General features: G+C 46.6%; 1 protein-coding gene across 2 annotated transcripts; it reads right to left on the reverse strand.

Moving 5' to 3' along the window:
- Positions 1 to 4,181: 4,181 nt before the first annotated feature.
- On the reverse strand, positions 4,182 to 19,106 carry ZP3 (zona pellucida glycoprotein 3). 2 transcript variants are annotated; one of them, XM_061594901.1, is made up of 9 exons: positions 18,666 to 19,106; positions 14,862 to 14,980; positions 14,150 to 14,253; positions 12,124 to 12,301; positions 11,907 to 12,027; positions 10,738 to 10,829; positions 10,492 to 10,640; positions 8,550 to 8,672; positions 4,182 to 4,432 (listed from the first exon to the last, which is right to left on the reverse strand). In XM_061594901.1, the coding sequence occupies exons 1-9, from the start codon at positions 19,062 to 19,064 to the stop codon at positions 4,413 to 4,415; spliced, it is 1,305 nt and encodes a 434-aa protein (XP_061450885.1). In that variant the 5' UTR covers positions 19,065 to 19,106; the 3' UTR covers positions 4,182 to 4,412. The 2 variants fall into 2 exon arrangements, with proteins under 2 accessions (XP_061450885.1, XP_061450884.1); XM_061594900.1 differs by lacking the exon at positions 4,182 to 4,432 and adding an exon at positions 7,256 to 7,433.
- Positions 19,107 to 20,123: the final 1,017 nt, after the last annotated feature.

Here is a 20,123-nt window from a genome sequence, read left to right on the forward strand (position 1 = left end):
CCATTGGCCACACTTGATGGGGCAACGGGTTGACCTGCCAATCAGCTGCAAAATCTGTTTGAAGCTGACTTTTTAAAAAAATGCACTCAAGCTGATCCAACCAGGTTTACAGTATAAAGGGGCAGGGTGCAACCAGCATCGCATGCCCCCATTTTCAGAAAAGAGAGGTGGAGATGCACTGGAACTGGCAGAGCAGTAAATGTGTCTCTACCCAGTATCGATATAGATGAACCAATGCTCTGACTCAGTATAAAGCCGTTTCCTATGTTTTTCAGTTAAGGTGTACATACAGAAATCCCACAAACCACATAGCCTCTAAGTGGACAGCAACTGTTTTGCTTATTTAATATGCTACATGCTACCTCTAAGTGGCAGCAGAGGAAAAGCCATCACAAGCAATTTCGTCAATTTCTTAAGCAGCAGCTATTCTAGCAGGAAGGCAGGAGAACCTCTTAATGGAAGGTGGATAAACATTGCTGGATAAAAACAAGAGCTCCACAACAGGCCCAGCATCAGATTCATTAAGCTGACCTCAAGGGGCCTCTCTGAAGCACAGGCAGTGACATAATAGATTTGCACAGTGCTGAATGCTCCAAGTAGTTTGCAGATGCTGTGATGTCTTCACAACAAGCCTGTAATGGCAAGTCAGCACTACGCATGTCCTGCACATCGCAGAAGAGAGACCTGAACCATGGACACATTGTCAACCCTTGCCCCCTCCAAAAAAAAGGGAATAGCACTCCACAGAGGTTGCAAGAAGCAATCCTCCAGATTAACGTTGCTTGGAACACTGGGACCAAGAGATCCTTGTTGGCTTCGTTTACTGCCAGCATTTTAGTTAAGGCTTTGTAAACCTATTCAAGTCTTGTCCGATTTCTACAAATGATGGGTGTAAGCCACGAAAAGGGCACCTGTGGCCCTCCAGCTGTTGGACATTTTTATTATTGTTATTAATTTACTGCTTAGTGTTAACATAGCCTATTAAGCCTTTTACAAAAACCATTTATGCAAACATTAAAACTAAACATCAGTAATCTGGGGTGTAGTCATCCAGGATCTCAGGGGGTCTTAGACCCTTTACTTTTGGGGGGAGCATGGTTCTAGCAGGGTCCCTAAGTCTCCATCGTCCTATGAGCCAATCAGCATGAAAGGAGAGTGTGTTGGCCGCTGAGAAGAGTCTTCTAACATGCTTCCTTGTCTTTTCCTGCTGATTGGAGCCAAGCAGAGTATAAGGAGGCTAGTCAGCCACTGAGAAGACTCTTCTCAGTAGCTAACACACTCCCCTTTCCTGCCAGTTGGCTCCTAGGGATATCTGTTATGGGAGAAGTTGCATGCGTGAAGAACTGAGGAATGTGGAGAGTAAGCGAGGGGACGTGGCAGTGAGGGGACGTGGCATGATTATCATGAAGGAATCCTGCACTTCTGAATTTGTCACGACACTAATCTCTATAATTAAAATACAATAAGAACATAAGAAGAGCGTGCTGGATCAGGCCAGTGGCCCATCTAGTCCAGCATCCTGTTCTCACAGTGGTCAACCAGGTGCCTGGGGGAAGCCCGCAAGCGGGACCCGAGTGCAAGAACATTCTCTCCTCCTGAGGCTTCCGGCAACTGGTTTTCAGAAGCATGCTGCCTCTGACTACGGTGGAAGAGCACAGCCATCATGGCCAGTAACCAGTGATGGCCCTGTCCTCCATGAATTTGTCTAATCTTCTTTTAAAGCCATCCAAGCTGGTGGCCATCACTGCCTTTTGTGGGAGCGAACTGCATAGTCTAACTATGCGCTACGCAAAGAAGTACTTCCCTTTGTCTGTCCTGAATCTTCCAACACTCAGCTTCTTTGAATGTCCACGAGTTCTGGTATTATGAGAGAGGGAGAAAAAATAAAATGGGGGGGGGATCTCAGGCCCAGAGACTGAATGCAGCTCTCCATTCCTCTCAATCTGGACCTCAGAACTTTCCTCAGGCTACACCCATTGCTGGTCCCGCTTCACATCCTCCTTGAGTGTTTTGCCTGGCCGGAATGTGCCCTTGAACTCTGAGGATGCTTCTCATTTGCCTGAATGGGGGATAGAAACCAGCCTTCCATACAAAGGTAAATTTCACAGTCGTTGTTCTGCCCACTTTCACCTCTGGCCCCACCCAGCACTGGCATGTGGCCCCTGGAAGGTTGCCAAGAAGGGAATGTAGCCCTTAGGCTGAGAAATCTCCCCCACACACACACTAAAACAAGTTCTCCAAATGAGAGGTATAAGCTCAGGATAAGGAACCAGTACTTTATGTACCAATGCAAGATCCTGGAGCAATGGGCAAGATCCTAGAGCGGGTGGTTGCCGGCCAGCTCCAGGGGCTCTTGGATGACACTGATTATCTTGATCCATTTCAATCCGGTTTTAGGCCCGGTTTTGGCACTGAAACAGCCTTGGTCGCCCTGTATGATGACCTCTGTCGGGAGAGGGACAGGGGGAGTGTGACTCTGTTGATTCTCCTTGATCTCTCAGCTGCTTTTATACCATCGACCATGGTATCCTTCTGGGAAGACTCACGGAGTTGGGAGTTGGGGGTACTGCTTGGCAGTGGCTCCGCTCCTACTTGGTGGGTCGCCACCAGAAGGTAGTGCTTGGGGAACATTGCTCGACACCCTGGACTCTCCATTGTGGAGTCCCGCAGGGATCGGTACTGTCCCCCATGCTTTTTAACATCTACATGCAGCCGCTGGGTGCGGTCATCAGGAGTTTTGGGGTGCGTTGTCATCAGTATGCTGATGACACGCAACTCTATTTCTCCTTTTCATCCTCTTCAGGTGAGGCTGTTAACGTGCTAAACCGTTGCCTGGCCGCGATAATGGACTGGATGGGGGCTAACAAACTGAAGCTCAATCCTGACAAGACCGAGACGCTGTTGGTGAGTGCCTTCACTGCCCAGATGGAGGATGTTCATCCTGTTCTTGATGGGGTCACACTCCCCTTGAAGGAACAGGTTCGTAGCTTGGGAGTTCTTTTTGATCCTTCCTTGTCTCTCGAGACCCAGGTGGCCTCGGTGGCACGGAATGCTTTCTACCATCTTCGACTGGTAGCCCAGCTATGTCCCTATCTGGACAGTGACAACCTCACCTCAGTTGTTCACGCTCTGGTAACTTCTAGGCTAGACTACTGCAATGCGCTCTACGTAGGGCTGCCCTTGAAGATAGTTCGGAAACTACAGCTAGTCCAGAATGAAGCGGCCAGATTACTGACGCGGACCAGAAGGTCTGCTCATATAACACCTGTTCTGGCTCATCTGCACTGGCTTCCTATTTGTTTCCGGGCTAAATTCAAAGTGCTGGTTTTGACCTATAAAGCCCTACACGGCATGGGACCGCAATACCTGGTGGAACGCCTCTCCCAATATGAACCTACCCGTACACTGCGCTCAACATCTAAGGCCCTCCTCCGGGTGTCATCCCATCGAGAAGCCCGGAGGGTTGTGACTAGAACTAGGGCCTTTTCGGTAGTGGCCCCCGAACTGTAGAATAGTCTCCCCAATGAGGTACGCCTGGCGCCGACGCTGCTATCCTTTCGGCGCCAGGTGAAAACCTTTTTATACTCCCAGGCATTTTGAAGTGTATTTTAAATTGTATTTTATAGTGTATTTTATCAGTATTTTCATTATTGTATTTTGGCATTGTTGGTTCTTTGTTATTGTTTGTTTTGATATTTGATTTTGTTATACTTATTGTATTTATATATTGTGCTTGTTTTATCTCTTATGTACACCGCCCAGAGAGCCTTTTTGGCTTAGGGCGGTATATAAATTAAATTAAATAAATAAAATAAATAAATGCATTGGCAAACATGCTCATTCTTCTGTTCCTGGCTCTCTTTATGCCTTCAAGAGCTACATGCCAAGCAGAATTCGCCATGACGTTTGCCCTACCATCAGGATGCAATTCTCACAAAGAGCTTCATCTGCTGAAGTTCTGCTCCAGCCTGCTGAGCCGGCAGCCAAACGGAGCACACCCTGAAGCTGTGAGACAGTTGGCAACTACAGCAAGCTAGACACTCAAGCTAGTGTAGAACTTTTTTGTGATGAGATCTCATTTAAACTTTGGCCCAGCACATTTTTGCAGGGATCCCACCACCTTCTTTGCACTCCTGGAATCCATCAGCATCTTCCTGCCAGGTAATGACAGATCAAGCCAGTTCAAATAACATTATAAGTTTTATTAAGCTGCAACTGCAACAGATACACAGAAAAGAATAAGCAACATATACAAAGACATTGGTTCTTAGGTGCAATGGCCTCTTAGCTTGCATTCACATGGGTGACTTCCAATCACCTCAAACATCCTGGTCCAGATGGGCAGGGTCCAAGTCCAACCCCAGGTCCTCCTGAACATATTTAGCTTCTTTTCCATGTTTTCCCTCTTCCATTCAGGGCTCCTCCAGGTGACCTATTTATTAAGCATTCGTCCGGATTTGTTTGCATGAAACTCATGCTTTTTTTGTTCTTTCTGTTCTGATTTGTTTAAAGGGCAGTTATTTACAAATAAGCATCCCAATTTGCTTGCTGGTTGTTTATATGTCCTCCCATTCATCATTTGTTCATCCCACACTTTTCAGTGCATTTCCCAGTCACTTTCCTAACTGCAAAAAGTCTATTCCCTTTTTTAAAACTGCATTTGTTACACTAGACTGACAGAGTACTCTAAATGCACAAGTCTAAGTTTATGCTTGAATCTCTTCCACAAAATACTGACAGTGACTGATGGTGGCTGGTGGCTCTGTGACAGTGGGACAGCAGAATCCGCTCCAGGTTTTAGTCCTACCTTTCAAGCAACTGTGCAACGTCTCAATTTGTTTGCGGGGCAGTTATTCAAACAGAAACAGCAAACAATCTAATATCTGCATAAGCTTTGTGCAAGCTGCCGCTGGTACTATCAGACCAAACCTCTGATTCCCTTTAACCATTTCCATTCAAATTTGGGGTGTCTATTAGATTGGCTCCTTCTCTTTTTTCATCTTTCCCTTCAGTGATAATCTCTAATTCAATTTCTTGCCCTGCTTTTACTTTATTTCCAGACAAGATCATAAGGAGATTTTGTTGGAATAAGCAAGCTTGCATGCTTTTAATAGGGAGATGTCCCTTCTAGCCAGAATTTGGGGACACCTCCATGCTTATTTACTGTGATGTAATTTCCTGTTGACAGGTGTCATTTCCCCCTTTTTTCTTCTTTGTTAAGAGATGATGTTCTCTTATTCACAGATTCTCCACAGGTTCCTTTCCCAACAATCTCAACCATGAACTAAAATTTACTATCTATTTCTATCATTTCTCTCCAAGCTAGAGCCTATGTTTCCTGAACATAAGAATGTTTACTCACAACCTCTCGTAATATTTTTAGCAAAGAAGACTGTCACTGTTGCTTTTATTTAGCTAGTCTGTATGAGGGTTGGTTAAGTCTCGTTCTGCTTTGCAAAATCTATCTCTTAGCAGAGTATATAACTAAACTGTTTCTATTTCATTTGAACCAAACAGATTTTGTCTTCCAACACATACATCTTATGTCTCACACCCCACATACATACCCCACTGCCCTTCTCTCTCTCTTAACTTAGACATTTGTCTGACTGTCCTGCTGAAAACCCTGATCTAAGCAGGCTGCTGAAAATGTGGGCTCATCATATTTTAAACAAAGCTCTTACCCAAGCACTATCACTTCTGTGTCAAGAACCACTTCTGCTTATTTTGTAAGTCCTAACTACTTTTAGCTATGATTCTGTGCTAAGCCTGATATCAACTCTTTCCATTAATTCTTCCTACATTTGGTTGATCAGCCATATGGATTATATGAATATGCACATGTTATTCTAGTCCTACACGACAGGCAGTCATCAACACCAACAATGTCCGCGGCAGAATAAGGACCAATACAACCTTGGCTTTTAGCATCTTAAGCTGTAGACAGAAAGCTTGTATAATTCAGTAGAACAGATAAGAGGACAACAGCTCCTGTTCCTAAAATTTAGGGTTAGAGAGTAGTTGCAATGTTCTAGAGCAGGATGGGGATCTTTGGCTCTCCAGATATTGTTAAACTACAATTCCCAGCAGCCCTAGCACACATGGCCAATGGCCAGGGATGATGGGAGTTGTAGTTCAACATCAGGAGGGCCAAAAGTTCCCCCCACCCCTGCTCTAGAAGGGGAAGAAACAGCATCTTATAACTGAGGGAAGAGAAACAGAAGGACCGGCCCCACACTTTGTTTAACTGGCCATTTCCTCTTCTTTCAGTGGCCACAGAGATCACACACACACTCAGCAGTGTTGCTAAAACTACAAGCCTACCCACTTGAGATGTCCCGTGGTCTGGAGAATATTGTGGTGGTCAGATTCTCATGCCTGCATCTTTTCAAGGGCTAAAAAAAAGTTCTAACAGAGTTTCTTCAGTCTGGTCACTCCAGACATCAAGGACTCATATTAGTGCATTTTGCGAACTCCTAGAGGAAAGAGTTCCTGCACTTTTAGTAATTTAGGTATGGGAGGTGGCTGTCAGTGCCACCATTTTTTTTTCTTTTTAAAAGCACAGATGTGCAGATCACTCCATCTGCACCCCGTGATGGCTGGTGCCTATTGAGACTAGTAGGGTGTAAGGCCGGACGCCAACAGTAGATGGAGTCAGAGCCAATGACAAACAAAGAGAAGTCATTCTGATTTTGTTCCCAGCCTACTCCTGAGTTCTGCAAGTGCAATATAGAGACTAAGAAGGAAGAAGCAGTGCCCCACTCACCCTATTGGACCAGCCTCCACTGTCTGTACAGTAGCCGACTTGGAGATCTTTGTTTACATGCAATACTTAGCTCCTCAATGTACTCATCACTCTTAATTTAGGAGTAGAACATAGGAAGTTGTCTTATACCAAATCAGCCCCTTGGCTCTGTATTTTCTACACTGACTGGCACCGGGTCTCCAGTATCTCAGGCAAGCATTCTCCCAGTCCTACCAGGAGATCCTGGGGATTGAACCTGGGACCTTCTGCATGCAAGGCAGATGCTCTGCCACTGAGCTACATCCCGTTCCCCAGAGAGGAAACCTCTGGCTCTCCAGAAGTCACTGGCCTACAACTCCCATCATCCCCAGCTATTTGTCATGCTGACCAGTGCTGATGGACACTGTAGACCAACAGATTCCAGCCACTCCATTGGCCACCTCTGCCTCAAGACATTAAGCAATGCCTTTCTTACATACTCCCCCAGCCATTACAGTAGACAAGCCACACTCAAGTCCACCCATTTTATTTGATACAACTGGTCAAGATAGTTCCGTCATTAGAATAGTATTGGAGTGGCTCCTTTTCTTGCAGGCAAAGAGAAATCCCAAAATCACTGAGGCCAAAGAGAGGAAGACAGCTGCTATGGTCAGCCCCATCACTGTAAGCACAGACATCTCATGGGTACCTGACAAAGATTAATTAGTGAGAAACAGTGCACACTGAGTCCATTGTGCCTGTGCAACTCTAGGGCTGTGTACACAACAGATTATTAATGCCCACATGGATCACAGATACAATTTTTCCATGTGCACATTTGTTGACACTTGAGCTCTTTCATTTGAACTCCATCTCTGTTTCCTACCCACAATAGTGGGTAGTGCTTGAACCCATGGCACTCTAGCTACTGCTGGATTTCTAGCTCTTATCAGGCCCACGTAGCATGGGCAGGGGCCAGGGAGGATGAGAGCTATAGTCCAGCAACATCTGGAGGGCCACAGGTTCTGCACCCCTGAGCTATAGAACATAAGAAGCTGCCTTATACCAAGTCAGGCGATAGGTCCATCCAGCTCAATACTGCCTTCGGTGATTGGCAGCAGCTTTCTAGGGTTCCCAACAACTGAATATTGAACCTGGGCCCTTCTGCATATAAAGCATGTGCTCTGCCACTGTCCTACTACTATGAAACCTGCAAGTTTCTACTCTGTGGTAGAGCTATTGTTGGCCAGGAGGAGCAGCATCATTCAATTTCTCATTGCAGAACATCCTTAAAGACAGTATCACTTTTAGATCTGATCTTGCATGACCTGGAAAGGCCATGTTCACCCATCAAATGCTGAAGACAGATGGTGAAGGGCTACACCTTCACCCTTCCCAGACTCTTAAAGGTCATATGGTCCTTCCATTTGTGCCCTACTGACCTGCAATGCCTAGCAGCTGCAGTTCCCTACAGAACTTGCAAGGTCAAGCCTGTTGACTGTCTCCTAGCAAAGTGCAACCATCAAAGCACTTTAAATGGTTAATGTAGCTGCCTTGGAAAATATGGACCATCTAAGGCTGCAATCTGAAGCTCACTTATCTGGGAGTAAGCCCCATCAAACTCAGGAGGGGCTTACTTTTGAGTAGACATGGTTAGGATTCCACTGTAAGTTACCTTTTACAAGATCAGACTATTTATCTAGCCAACTATTACCTGTTACAATTGGCAGTGGTCTTTTCCAGCCCTACCTAGAAATGCTCAGAATTGAACAGGGGGACTTTCTGCATGGAAAGAAGGTGCTCTGCCACCAAACTATGACCTTACCTTTTGTCATTAGCCCTGATGTCCTTTGGTTTTCAGGAAGGTGCACTGAAGTTTTTTGGGCATCCAGGACAACAGGTCCTATCACAACATCAGCCTCTGCTCTTCCCACAGAAGATGAGTCTCCTGTAAAAGTAAACAGAAACTAGTTTAATCCAGTTCAAGTCCAGCTCATTTTAGTATTCTTCCTCCTATGGGACAATTGTAAACCAATCCAGACATCCAAGATGCAGTCAGGTTGGCAACAGAGGACTACATCTAATGGGATTAAGTTACAGGAGGTTAGGGTTTTGGCTGAACATCAGGAGAAACCTCTTGGATAGTAAGAGCAGTGGAAATGGAACAGTTGCCTAAGGTGGCTCTCCCAAGCTGGAGAACTTCAAGCAGAAGCTGAGCAGCCATGCCTGGGAGATGCTCTACAGCACTGGATCTCCTGTGTCGCACAGGGAGGTTGACTGGATAGCCTACAACAGGGGTTGGGAAACCTCAGGGCCCAGGAAAGGGAGACAAATGAAGGCCTCCCAGGCATATGCATCTGGCCTTCAGCCCTCTCCCTAGGACACACTCATCAACCCTCCTCCACACCCTTCTCAAATCTTTCTACCAAATTGGAATTCATTCTTGAACTGTGATGACCCCTCTTGGAGGGAGGAAGTGGTGGGTGCATTGACCTGTATGGCTAGAATGCAGACTAATGTACAAAGATAATGGAGAATAAGGCTATCAATAGGTGCTAAACACGATAGCTATGCTCTCCCCTCCATGAACAGAGGCAATATGCTTCCGAATGCCAGTTGCCAGAAGCTGCAGAAGGGGAGAATGCTCTTGCACACAGGTCCTGTTTGCAGGCTTATCATAGACATCTGGCTGGCCGCTGTGAAAACAGAATGCTGGATTAGATGGGCCATTGGCCTGATCCAGCAGGGCTCTGCTTATGTTTCGATAAGAATCATATATACTCCACCCACCACTTGCATGTGGACTCCAGAGGGTTCCCCAAGGGAATGCAGCCCTCAGACTGGAAAAGCGTCCCTACCCGTGGACTACAAAGATCCCTCCAACTCTATGTTCCCATGACCAAGGTGGGGAGACATTTTCAGTACAAAGACTGCCTTCGCCCATCACTAAACTTCCAGGGGCAGCATGTCCATAGAAGATGGGCCCCCAAATCAGGCCAAGTTCAAGGTTCTTGTTTTGGTGTACAAAGCCATATGCAGGTTGGGACCAGGATACCTGAAATATCGTCTTACCCCTTATATACCCGGTCAATCACTATGCTCTGCAGGTGAGGGCCTCCTGCAGATACCATCTTATCAGGAGGTGCATTCCACAAAACATAGGAAGCAGACCTTTAATGTAGTGGCACCTACCCTTTGGAATTCCCTCCCCTTAAATATTAGACAAGCACCATCTCTGTTATCTTTTCAGTGCCTACTGAAGCCCTTCCTCTTTCAACAAGCCCTTTAAGTAGAGACCTTATACCAGTCTGCAGCTGTGCTTGAATTACTTTAAGATTCTTAAAGATTTTTTTCTAAAAAGAAAAAGAGGTTTTTAAATATGTTTTGTTTTAATATGTTTTAAAGTCTTTCAGATGTTTTAGAGAGTTTTTAGTGCTTTTGTTTGTCGCCCTGGGCTCCTTCTGGGAGGAAGGGCAGGATATAAATTAATTAAATAAATAATAATAAATAAAATCTACATGCAAGCATTCATAGCAAGGAGTCTGCAACACAGAGGGGAAGGTTACCCTTCCATACCAATGTACTGCCACCTGCTCTGAAAATGTCTTCCGTGTTGCATTAAGGTATGAAAAATCGGAGGGATATAAAGCTTTTTTCCCCTCAATCCTAGCTACTGTAACAGGGGGGAAGGCCAGAGGGGTAGGCCACACAGGCTGGAGTCTCTCCCCCACCCCAGTTCCACAAGTTGCTCTGAACACAGAATTTACCATGCATGAGAACAGCAGCATCTCGCTGAAAGCGCTGTCCTGACCCTCTCCACCAGGGATTAATCCTGCCAGACTGGCCTCCAGGCGAGTCACAGTTCCTTGTCTCACAGCAGCTGCAGATGTCTACCACACCTTCAACTGGTGACCAGCTGTAGGGAAGTGGGTGGGGACAGAGTTACTCCTGCAAAGTTGTCCTCAGCTTCTCCAACAGTCCTGCCCTCCATAGCTCTCACTCGCTTTCCTCACCTGTTCCTGGCTTTGTTGAAAGAGCAAGCCTTGTTCAGAGGCCCAAGGGGCTGATCAGCTGCTGTGACTTTCAAGTGACAGGTAATATAGACCTGGGGATGGGGGGAAGAGAAGGACAAACTCATTACTGTAGGGACTGGGAATATGAAGCCCTGCAGATGTTGCTGGACTCCCAGCTCCCATCAGCTGCAACTAGCATGCCCAACACTCAGGGATGATGGGATTTGGGAGTCCAGCAACAACTGGAGGACTATAGGCTCCCCATCTTTGCAATACTGCTCTCCAAGCAGATGGTATACACCACAAGTCACTACACTTGATCAGACACAAATGGTATAACACCATTTCCCTTGTCCCACTTCCTCCAAGCGTTTAGGAGTTCAGGGGTGCAGCATTCACCCAGGTTTGGTTTCCTTTGGAAGATCACTGGCAGGTTATGGCAAGACTGGAGAACCTGTAGCCCTCCAGAAATTGTTGGGCCCCAACACCCATCAGGACCAGGCAGCTGGGTCAACGACCAGGGACGATGAGAGTTCAAGTAACTACATCTGGAAAGCCACATGTTCCCCTCCAGGCTCAAGGCACTGCACAACACTGGCTTCACAGAGACCAATAAGCTATTTCTTCCTGGTTGTAATGTTAAACCAAGGAACACAGCATGTAGTCCTATGTGAAAGCCATAGCACACAGTACAGCCTCTCTAGCAATGAGAGTAAAGGAGGCACTGTCAATCAGCTGATTGGCGATACCTGAAAAGCCCCTTGCACAGCACTTCCCAACAGAGCTTGGAAAAGTTACTTTTTTTGAACTACAACTCCCATCAGCCCCAGCCAGCATGGCCACTGGATTGGGCTGATGGGAGTTGTAGTTCAAAAAAGTAACTTTTCCAAGCTCTGCTTCCCAAGCGCCAACATTCAGCTGATTGGCAGTGCTTGCAAAGGCACTTTCATCCTAGCCCACCTTTCCCTGCCTTACCTTTAGGGCAGGTGGGCATGGCTTGGTAAAAATGGCCTCACGAGCCAAATGGGAAAACCTGGTGGGATTAATTAGGCCACAGGCTGGAGGCACCCAACCCCTGAAATATTGCATCTTCTCAGCTAAAGAAAAAAACAAGTGGGATTCCTCTTCGGCCAGGCTCAGGAAGCTTGATACGTTCAGTAATGTCTCACCAAGTCTCGGAGGTCTCCTGTGAATCTGAAGGCATCAACTGTGAACTGGAGCGAATCTTCTCTAAGTCTTGGGGACACAAAGGCTGAACTGGAGTCCTCTGATCTCCCATCAACTAGGCATCTAAGACACAACATATGATTACCAATGTTGCGCCACTAGTCTGCAGCAAGAGAAATTAATGCAACCTGGAGATCCTGGCAAATAGGACACTCTTACCCATTGAAGTCAATTAAGGCATATCTGGGAGAAGAGTCTCTGTCTGGGCTCACGGTGGCCACACAGGTGCTAATGAAGAGCCTCAAAGCAACGTGGTTCTCCGTGTTGACATCAGCCTGGATGTGCATGGCATCTCCCAGTTGGTACCTGTTAGTGGTTCTCTCCGCACTCCAGTCATCTGGAAGGCAAGTTTTCATACAGGGATGGAGAACCTCCGCCCCTCCAGACATCATTGGTCTATAACTTCCATCTCCCCTGACAGGAGCTAGAATCCACCAACATCTGGAGGCCACAGAAGTGCTTCTGAATGGAGACCGCAGGTGTCAACAGAACAGAAAAGCCATGGTTGCTCTGTGCCAAAGAGGCAGTTGCCAGCTCCCCCTACCCTCTGGCAAGATGTCCAAGCCTGTAACAATTCTATAGACAATAGCTCATCCGGTGAAGCTTCCCCACCACTGCCACCAAGCAGCTGTTTTAAGGCTCAGGACTTGTAACAACCGGTGACCAAGATTGCTTTCCTCCCCATCTGATTTTTCCCCCTTTTGTGTCATGGCTTTTAGACTTAGCCTGCAGGCGGGGGCGATGTTCCTTTAACTGACTGTATGCAAGCTACTTTGAGTCTGGGAGCCTTTTCATTGAAGATCAGGGTACAAGTGCTTCAAATAAAGAATCATCCATCTAGCCCAGGGATGTGCTGCAACCCTCCAGATACTACTGGACTACAACTCCCAGGGCTAGCACCAGCAGTCAGCCAGGTTGGGCACCAGCTGATGGCCTCTCACGCTGAGAGGGGCACCTGCTGCTGGGCTGGGCAAGTATAGCTCCCACTCCACGATCCAAGCCAACATCAGGTTGCAGAGCTAAGGGCCCCTGCAGTCTGGTGCTTCCTCCATCTCTGACCACTGGACATGTGCTGGGGCCAATGGGAGTTGGAATCCAACAACATCCGGAGGGCCAAAGGTTCTCCATCCCTAATGCAGTATGCAGTAATTGCTAAACTGGGAAAACTCTCCAGCAGAGGTCTCCCTCCCTTTCTCTTTCCATCCCCACCCCAATCCCCTGCTAACTGGAGATGTTGGGGACTGAACTTGGGACAATCTGAATGCAAAATATGTGCTCCATCACCAAACTGTAACCTCTCCCTACATCACCTGGGCAGTGTACTGGTTGCTGGGCTATACCATTGCAGGCAGGGTAAGGTTACACATTTGAGTGCTCCTCCACTGAACATCGATGCATACACAGAACTAGCACATCAGGGAGAAGCATTCTAGGCTACCATGTGTATAGGGAGTTGGTGCACCCCATGGCTAGAAGACCATGTAACTTGGTTCTAATCAAGAAGGGGGGCTGGCTAGTTTCTGCTGCCCTGATGCTAGTCTTTATGACAGCATTACTGATCTGAACTTTCCCAGACAGCCTGACGGCCTCCAGGCTTGAGGATTTCATCTAACATTTTTGTAGTGCCTGGGTATTAAATTGGTTAGAGCCCAGTTGAGCTAACTACTATCTATGCTGTGCAGGGATGGAGAATTGTGGCCCTCCCAAATGTTGCTGCACTTCCAACAACCATAAGCCCTAGGGAGCATGGGCAACGATCAGAGATGATGGGTGATGGGAGTCCAACTACATCTAGAGAGGGCCACAGGCTCCCATTCCTTGATGTGTGGCAGGAGTAGGGATCCTCAGCCTGAGGGGGCAAGTGTGGCCCTCCAGCCTCTCTATCTGGCCCTCAGAAATCTCCCCAGGCCACACTCCTCAACAGCAAGTAGTTTTGCCCAGCTGGAATGAACCTTGAACTCTGATGATGCCTCTGCTCCCCTGGATGGAGAATAGAGAGGGAAGTACGAGTGTGTATAAAAATTAGCCTACTGTACAACAGTAAGAATTGCATTCATTGCTCCACCCACCACTGGCATATGGCCCTTGGAACATCACCCAGAAGGGATTGCAGGCCTCAGGCTGAAAAAGGTTGCTCACCACTAACTTATGGAGTGGATGGTATTTTACTAAGGCTGCCACTTACCATTCATTAGACGCAGTGAGAAGGCCAACCTATTTTCTGCAGAAATGGTAGAGCTGAAGGGAACCCACGTCGGCTTAATGGCCTTACTGCTTACATTGTCTTTCCTGAAAGGGAAGTCTCAGTTACATTGGACGTACAACAGCAGGACCATTCAGTCAGTTCCATAAGAAGTTAATTCTGTTATTAGTCTGGATGAGAGCAGTCTCACGGGAAGTTCTAGCCAGCTGGATGCTAGCTATCAGTGAAGAAGATGGTTCAGATTTGACACTTGGAACGTGGTTCTGAAGGAGTTTTCCTGTGTATGCCTGATACGAGAAAGACAACCCTCTTTGTTTTAAGAAAATAAGAATAGCCTGCTGGATCATGCCAATAGCCCACTGTGGGAATCCCACAGGCAGCACCTCAGCACAAGAGCACTCTCCCCTCCTGCAGTTTGCAGCAACTGATATTCAGAAGCATACTGCCTCCAACCATGGCTAGTAGTCATTGATAGCCTTATCCTCCATGAATTTGTCTAATCCTCTTTTAAAGACGACCAAGTGGTGGCCATCACTGCCTCCCGTTTCTCAAGTTACATGTACTGTTCAGTTTACCTTCAGTAAAATACTATCCATTTCTTTTCTCTCTGGACTCTGCTAACACATTACTCAACCAGTTCTCTAAGTAACAATCCTAGGGAAGGAGTGATCAGAGGGGACCCCCCCCCCCTTACCTTGGATAGTGACACTCAATAGGAACTTCAGCTGGGCTGGTTCTGATGATGAGAGTATTACTTCCAGGGTTAGGACTATAGTAGAGGCTTATTCTATAAACTAGAGAGTCTGGAGTCATCTGCAAAGAGAAGTGCCAAAGATAGCTTTAGAACAGCCTTCACGAAACTGGTGCACTCCAGATGTTGTGGACAATAGCTGTGCTGACTATGACAGATGGGAGTTTGTAATCCACAACATCTGGAGGAAACCAGGTTGGTGAAGGCTGCTCTAGAGTCTGTAGCTGCTTTATATAAGGACAACACCTTCCTTGAAATAAATATCACATCCAGTGTTTGTCATCATTCCATCACAAGCCACAAGACATATTCCCTATTAAGGGTGAAATCCAAAGCTGTGTTATACCGGTTACTGTTGATCAGTAGTAGTAATTCTCCTTTCACAGACAGAAAAACCCTAAGAGGAAGTTTACCTGAAGGGTTACTTTCTTCCACAAGGACCTAACCCACAACCTGAGACCATCCTCAGAGGCCCATCTGCATGTACACCCACCTGTTGAGGTACAGTGGGTAGCTATAGCGGAAAGGACCTTCTCGGTGGTGACACTCCAGCTGTGGAATGCTCTCCACTAAAGAGATGCACCAGGCACCTGCTTTATGGTCTTCCACAGTGGGGAGGAGAGCCTGGCTGTGAGTTCAAATCCGCGCTCGTGTCTCCCAGGTGTCAAGGGCCAGCTAAAGATCACCCCCACAGTGAGTGGCTCAGGGGTTACGTGCCCTGCCACCTGTGTAGCCGTGGGCAAGCTGCATAGTCCCAAGAAGCCCAGTTGCCCCCCAGCTGGCAGTTGCGGACAAGGAAGGGGCTGGCTTGTGCAGCTTTGACAAGCTGATCAGGCCCTAGCCAGCTGGAGAGGACTAGCCTCAGAGGGAGGCAATGGGAAACCCCCTCTGAATACCACTTACCATGAAAACCCTATTCATAAGGTAGCCATAAGTCGGGGTCAACTTGAAGGCAGTCCATTTCCATTTTCCCTGCTAGTTTCCAGACCTTTTAAATTCTTTTAATAGGGATCAGAGGGAAATAATGCAGGTGCCTGGTTTTCTTGCTCACAGATCTTTCATGAAGAATAATGTATTTCTCTATGGCAGTGCTGGGGAACCTCCAGCCCATGGGCCAGTCTTGACCTGCCAGTGGGTCTAATTTGACCCAAGAAGCCATTTTCCCCTCACCATACTTTCCTATCAGCTGGTAGCCAAGGGAGTCCATCCTGCTGGATGCCGCTTTGGCAGTGTGCTTCCTGAGGGGAACGGGCTGGTGAAGCAGAGCCCTCTCCCCACCCCCATGGGCCAGCTTTGGCAGGCGGGTGGGATCATCCACCTGTCAGTTACCTAATGTCATCCTGACAGTGGGTGTTATTGGCAGGTGGGGCTGCAGGTGTGTGGGGGAATAAAGATATGGCCCACCAGGCCAAAAAAGGTTCCCCACCCCTGCTTTATGGGTGGAAAAAAACTATTAATGTCCTGGACATTTATAGACCTGTATCACTCAACTGAAACTGACCTACACTGGCAGGCAACAGGCAGTAAAAATGGGCAGCAGCAAGTTGCCTAGTATCGCATCACCACTGCCCCCCTCCTTCCTGGTGATGCTTCTGCCAGCTGTGCCACCAGCTCCTCCTCTTCCTCTCCAGCGCTGTGTATGCGGGGAGGTTTCACACACCAAAACACAATTTTCTACATGCAAGGGAGGGGAGATGCAATGAGCCAGGGAGCTCACCCACTCCACCTATTGTAATGGAGGGGGCATGGTAAGGGGTCCATGCAGATCTAGAGCTGGCCCTGTGCGTTGCTTAAGTAGATTAGCAGAAAGAACCTAGAACCACTTGACACATTGGGCACACATCCGACAAACACAAGATGTCTTGTGCATCCTGAAAAATTGTAGAATGTGAATCTTACATAGCTTGTTTATGAATTACATTGCTTCCTCCAATGAACCCAGGGTAGTAGACAGCCCCATTTCATCCTCAGAACACCCCTGTGAGGTAGACATTATTATGTGTTGCTTAATACATGAGACCCAGTGTGGTGTCGTGGTTAAGGTGTTGGCTACAACCTGGGAGACCAGGGTTTGAATCCAAACATAGCCATGAAGCTCACTTGGTGACATTGGGCCAGTCACTGCCTCTCAGCCTCATTAAAACCCTATAGGTTGCCATAGGTCAGAATAGATTTGAATGCAGTATATATTTACATTTTTAATACAGAACAACTCTAGGCAACTGACACATGCAATTATAAATACAACAATCTCAGCTTTAATACACACACACACACAAATAAATCACATAGTGGGCTTCGCGGATGAGTGGGGATTTGAACATCTCCAGTCCTAGCTGAACACGCTGGTCACCCTGCTGGCTCTGCAGCAGTAACACCATCAGCATTTGGCATTCACTTCTTTCTTTAAAAAGTTACTTCCCCACTCCAGGATGCCAGCCAGAATGTGATAAACTTTGAGCTTATTTTAAGACAAATAAACTAAAATTCTATTTGCAGACTGCAAAGAATGACAATCATTCCCATTCCTTTCATTTTTAGAAGTTTGAACTGAATGGACAATTCAAGATAAAGAGTTTAAAGCTCTAAGGCTACAATCCAATCCATGTCTACTCAGAAGTAAGCTCCATTGGGCTCAATGGGACTTACTCCCAGGTAAGTGTGTACTAGATTGCAGCCTAACATATGTACAGTGCACCAGGGACCTGCAAGAAAATGTTGCAGCATAGTGCACTCCCGGTTCAGGATCCCAACCACTCTATCCCATTCCTCCTGAAAGGTTTTGTTCCTTCATCTAGCATTCCTCTCTTAAAGCATTTGTTCATATGTCTGCAAGTGTCAGGGTTCCCCCAAGCCCACCAATAGCTCCCTCTTAAGGGCAGTATTCTTTTAACTACAGAAAACGGCACTTACACAGGAAATGCTCTGTGTGGATCCATTAGTAACACTCTTTAGATATATCAAAGATCATGTTCTTGAATGAATGAATGAATGAATGGACTGCCTTCAAGTCGATTCTGCTTATGGCGACCCTATGAATAGGGTTTTCATGGTAAGCAGTATTCAGAGGAGGTTTACCTCTGAGGCTGAGAGGAAGCTCTGCTCGTGTTCTTACAGTTAACAAAATTGTTATTAGTTTATTAACTGCTGCATAAATATTTGTATGTTATGACTGGAAAGAGGCAAGAACTCCCAAACTGGAAGACTGCATAATTAACCATGAATAAACTGATATTGTCAATTTCAGCCCCACCTGGAGGTGGGTAGGGATTGAACCTGGGATTATCTGCATGCAAAACACATACTCTACCACTGAGCAGACAATTTTATGATTGTTGTGTGGAAAAGTGGAGTGCTTTTAAAATGTACTGGTGTAACACAATGCAGGAAAAATGTAAATCAATATACTTTGTTAGGTATAACATGAAATATTTGTTTCCTCGCAACAAATGACATAGAACACTAACAGCATTATATGATTATAACACATATTTTCCTTTCTCATTCCATACTGGATTTCTTTACTTCCTTTTTTCTTTTCTCTTTAACATTGCATATGATGTACTTCTGTTTTACATAAAGAATAAAACTGAATAATAATAATATATACTCACAGCCTGAACATCAGAAATACAGAGAGCTTCCCTATTTTACCTATTCGCTCGTTAGATTTTGCTCGCTGTTTTACAACAAAACAGGACAGGAAGGAAAAGCCCTCAACACATGCATTTCATAAGGTCACCTTACCTGCAAAGTGCTGCCACACTCATGAAGCCCAGCTTCAAAGATCACCACATTTGCGGCATCATCAAGAGAGGTGTACCGGCAACCAGGAGAGCCCAGAATTAGGTCAGCAGCTTGGATGAGCCTCCCAGTCCCAAAAAGGTCCCTGTTCACAGTTACCACAATCTGAGCCTCCTCACACTGCGCAGTAACAGGGTTCAGGTTGGACAAGACCCTAGGCTGAGAAACATCCACCCAAGCCCAGGGAGAAGACTGAGATAAAACATAGCCATAGGGCTGTCTCAGTGGGGGGACGGTTCTGGAAGGAGATCTCCAATCCAGATCATCCCAAGGGCTGGAAGGCTCCACCACACCGATTGCTAAGCACAAAAGCATACCACTAAGATAGCTGGAGAGTCCCATTCTGCCTGCTTATAGAACAATCTATGATAGCCAGAGAGGACCCTGGGGGCCTTATATGCAACTGACAGGCTCCTTCACAGCTGTGTTGGGTTCCACTTCATGCTGACTCTCTTGCCTCTACTGCCAGCTACAGAACAAAGAGCAATGAGCCACAGCTGGAGACAGTGCAGTCTTGGCTCATACTGGGACTTTATCCTGAGAAACACTTAGCCTAAGGATGCTTCCTCCTGCCTTTGCTCTCAACTACCACACATTTTTCCAAAGCCTTGAACAGGGCCCGCGAAAGCTGAGGTCTCTAATCATGCATCTGCAGAGCAGAGTGAGTGCACCTTTCACTGTTTTATTGCAGGGGCCCCTGCAATCATTTCTCCAGTTCTTGACTCATTGCAAGCAGTCCTGTATTGACACCATTCTGCTCTCCCTAGCAGCTGCTCCATTGTTAGCAAAATATGAGTGCATGTGGCTGTGAGACTATAACAAGTATGTATTGGACAGTGCCTGCAACATCACCAGCAGCAAAGAATGTATCCCTTCACATGAGCTCTGCAGCATTTTAAAGCGCTTCCCCCACTTTTTAGTTCTTAGTACAAGCACGTCTCTGTTATAGACCTGTTTTTTAGAATGCCCATGTTGCTATCTTACCAACAACACACACCTATGAACATTGATGTGTATTAGTCATGGAGAAGTCCTGCATACACCAGTTCCCAGCCTATAGCAATCACATGCATCTGCTACAATAAGCAGGAGTCAGCTTTGGATATGTTATTGCAAATATTAACATAGGTGTTTGCCTTATACTGAGTCAGACCACTGGTCAATCTAGCTCAGTATTGTCTACACTGACTGGCAGCAGCTTCCCAGGGTTTCAGCCCCACCTGGAGATGTCAGGCATTGAACCTGGGATTATCTGCATGCAAACCATATACTCTACCATTGAGCCATGGTCCTTCCTTAAAACACACACATGCACTCTTCCAAAGACATGGCAAAAGCTGAATCCCACCCATTTGCTGTGCATGGGCATGACCAGCTGGCTGAGGAAGTGAGCATGTGCCC

This window comes from Rhineura floridana, chromosome 14 (genome assembly GCF_030035675.1).
Source record: "Rhineura floridana isolate rRhiFlo1 chromosome 14, rRhiFlo1.hap2, whole genome shotgun sequence".
NCBI lineage: Eukaryota > Metazoa > Chordata > Lepidosauria > Squamata > Rhineuridae > Rhineura > Rhineura floridana.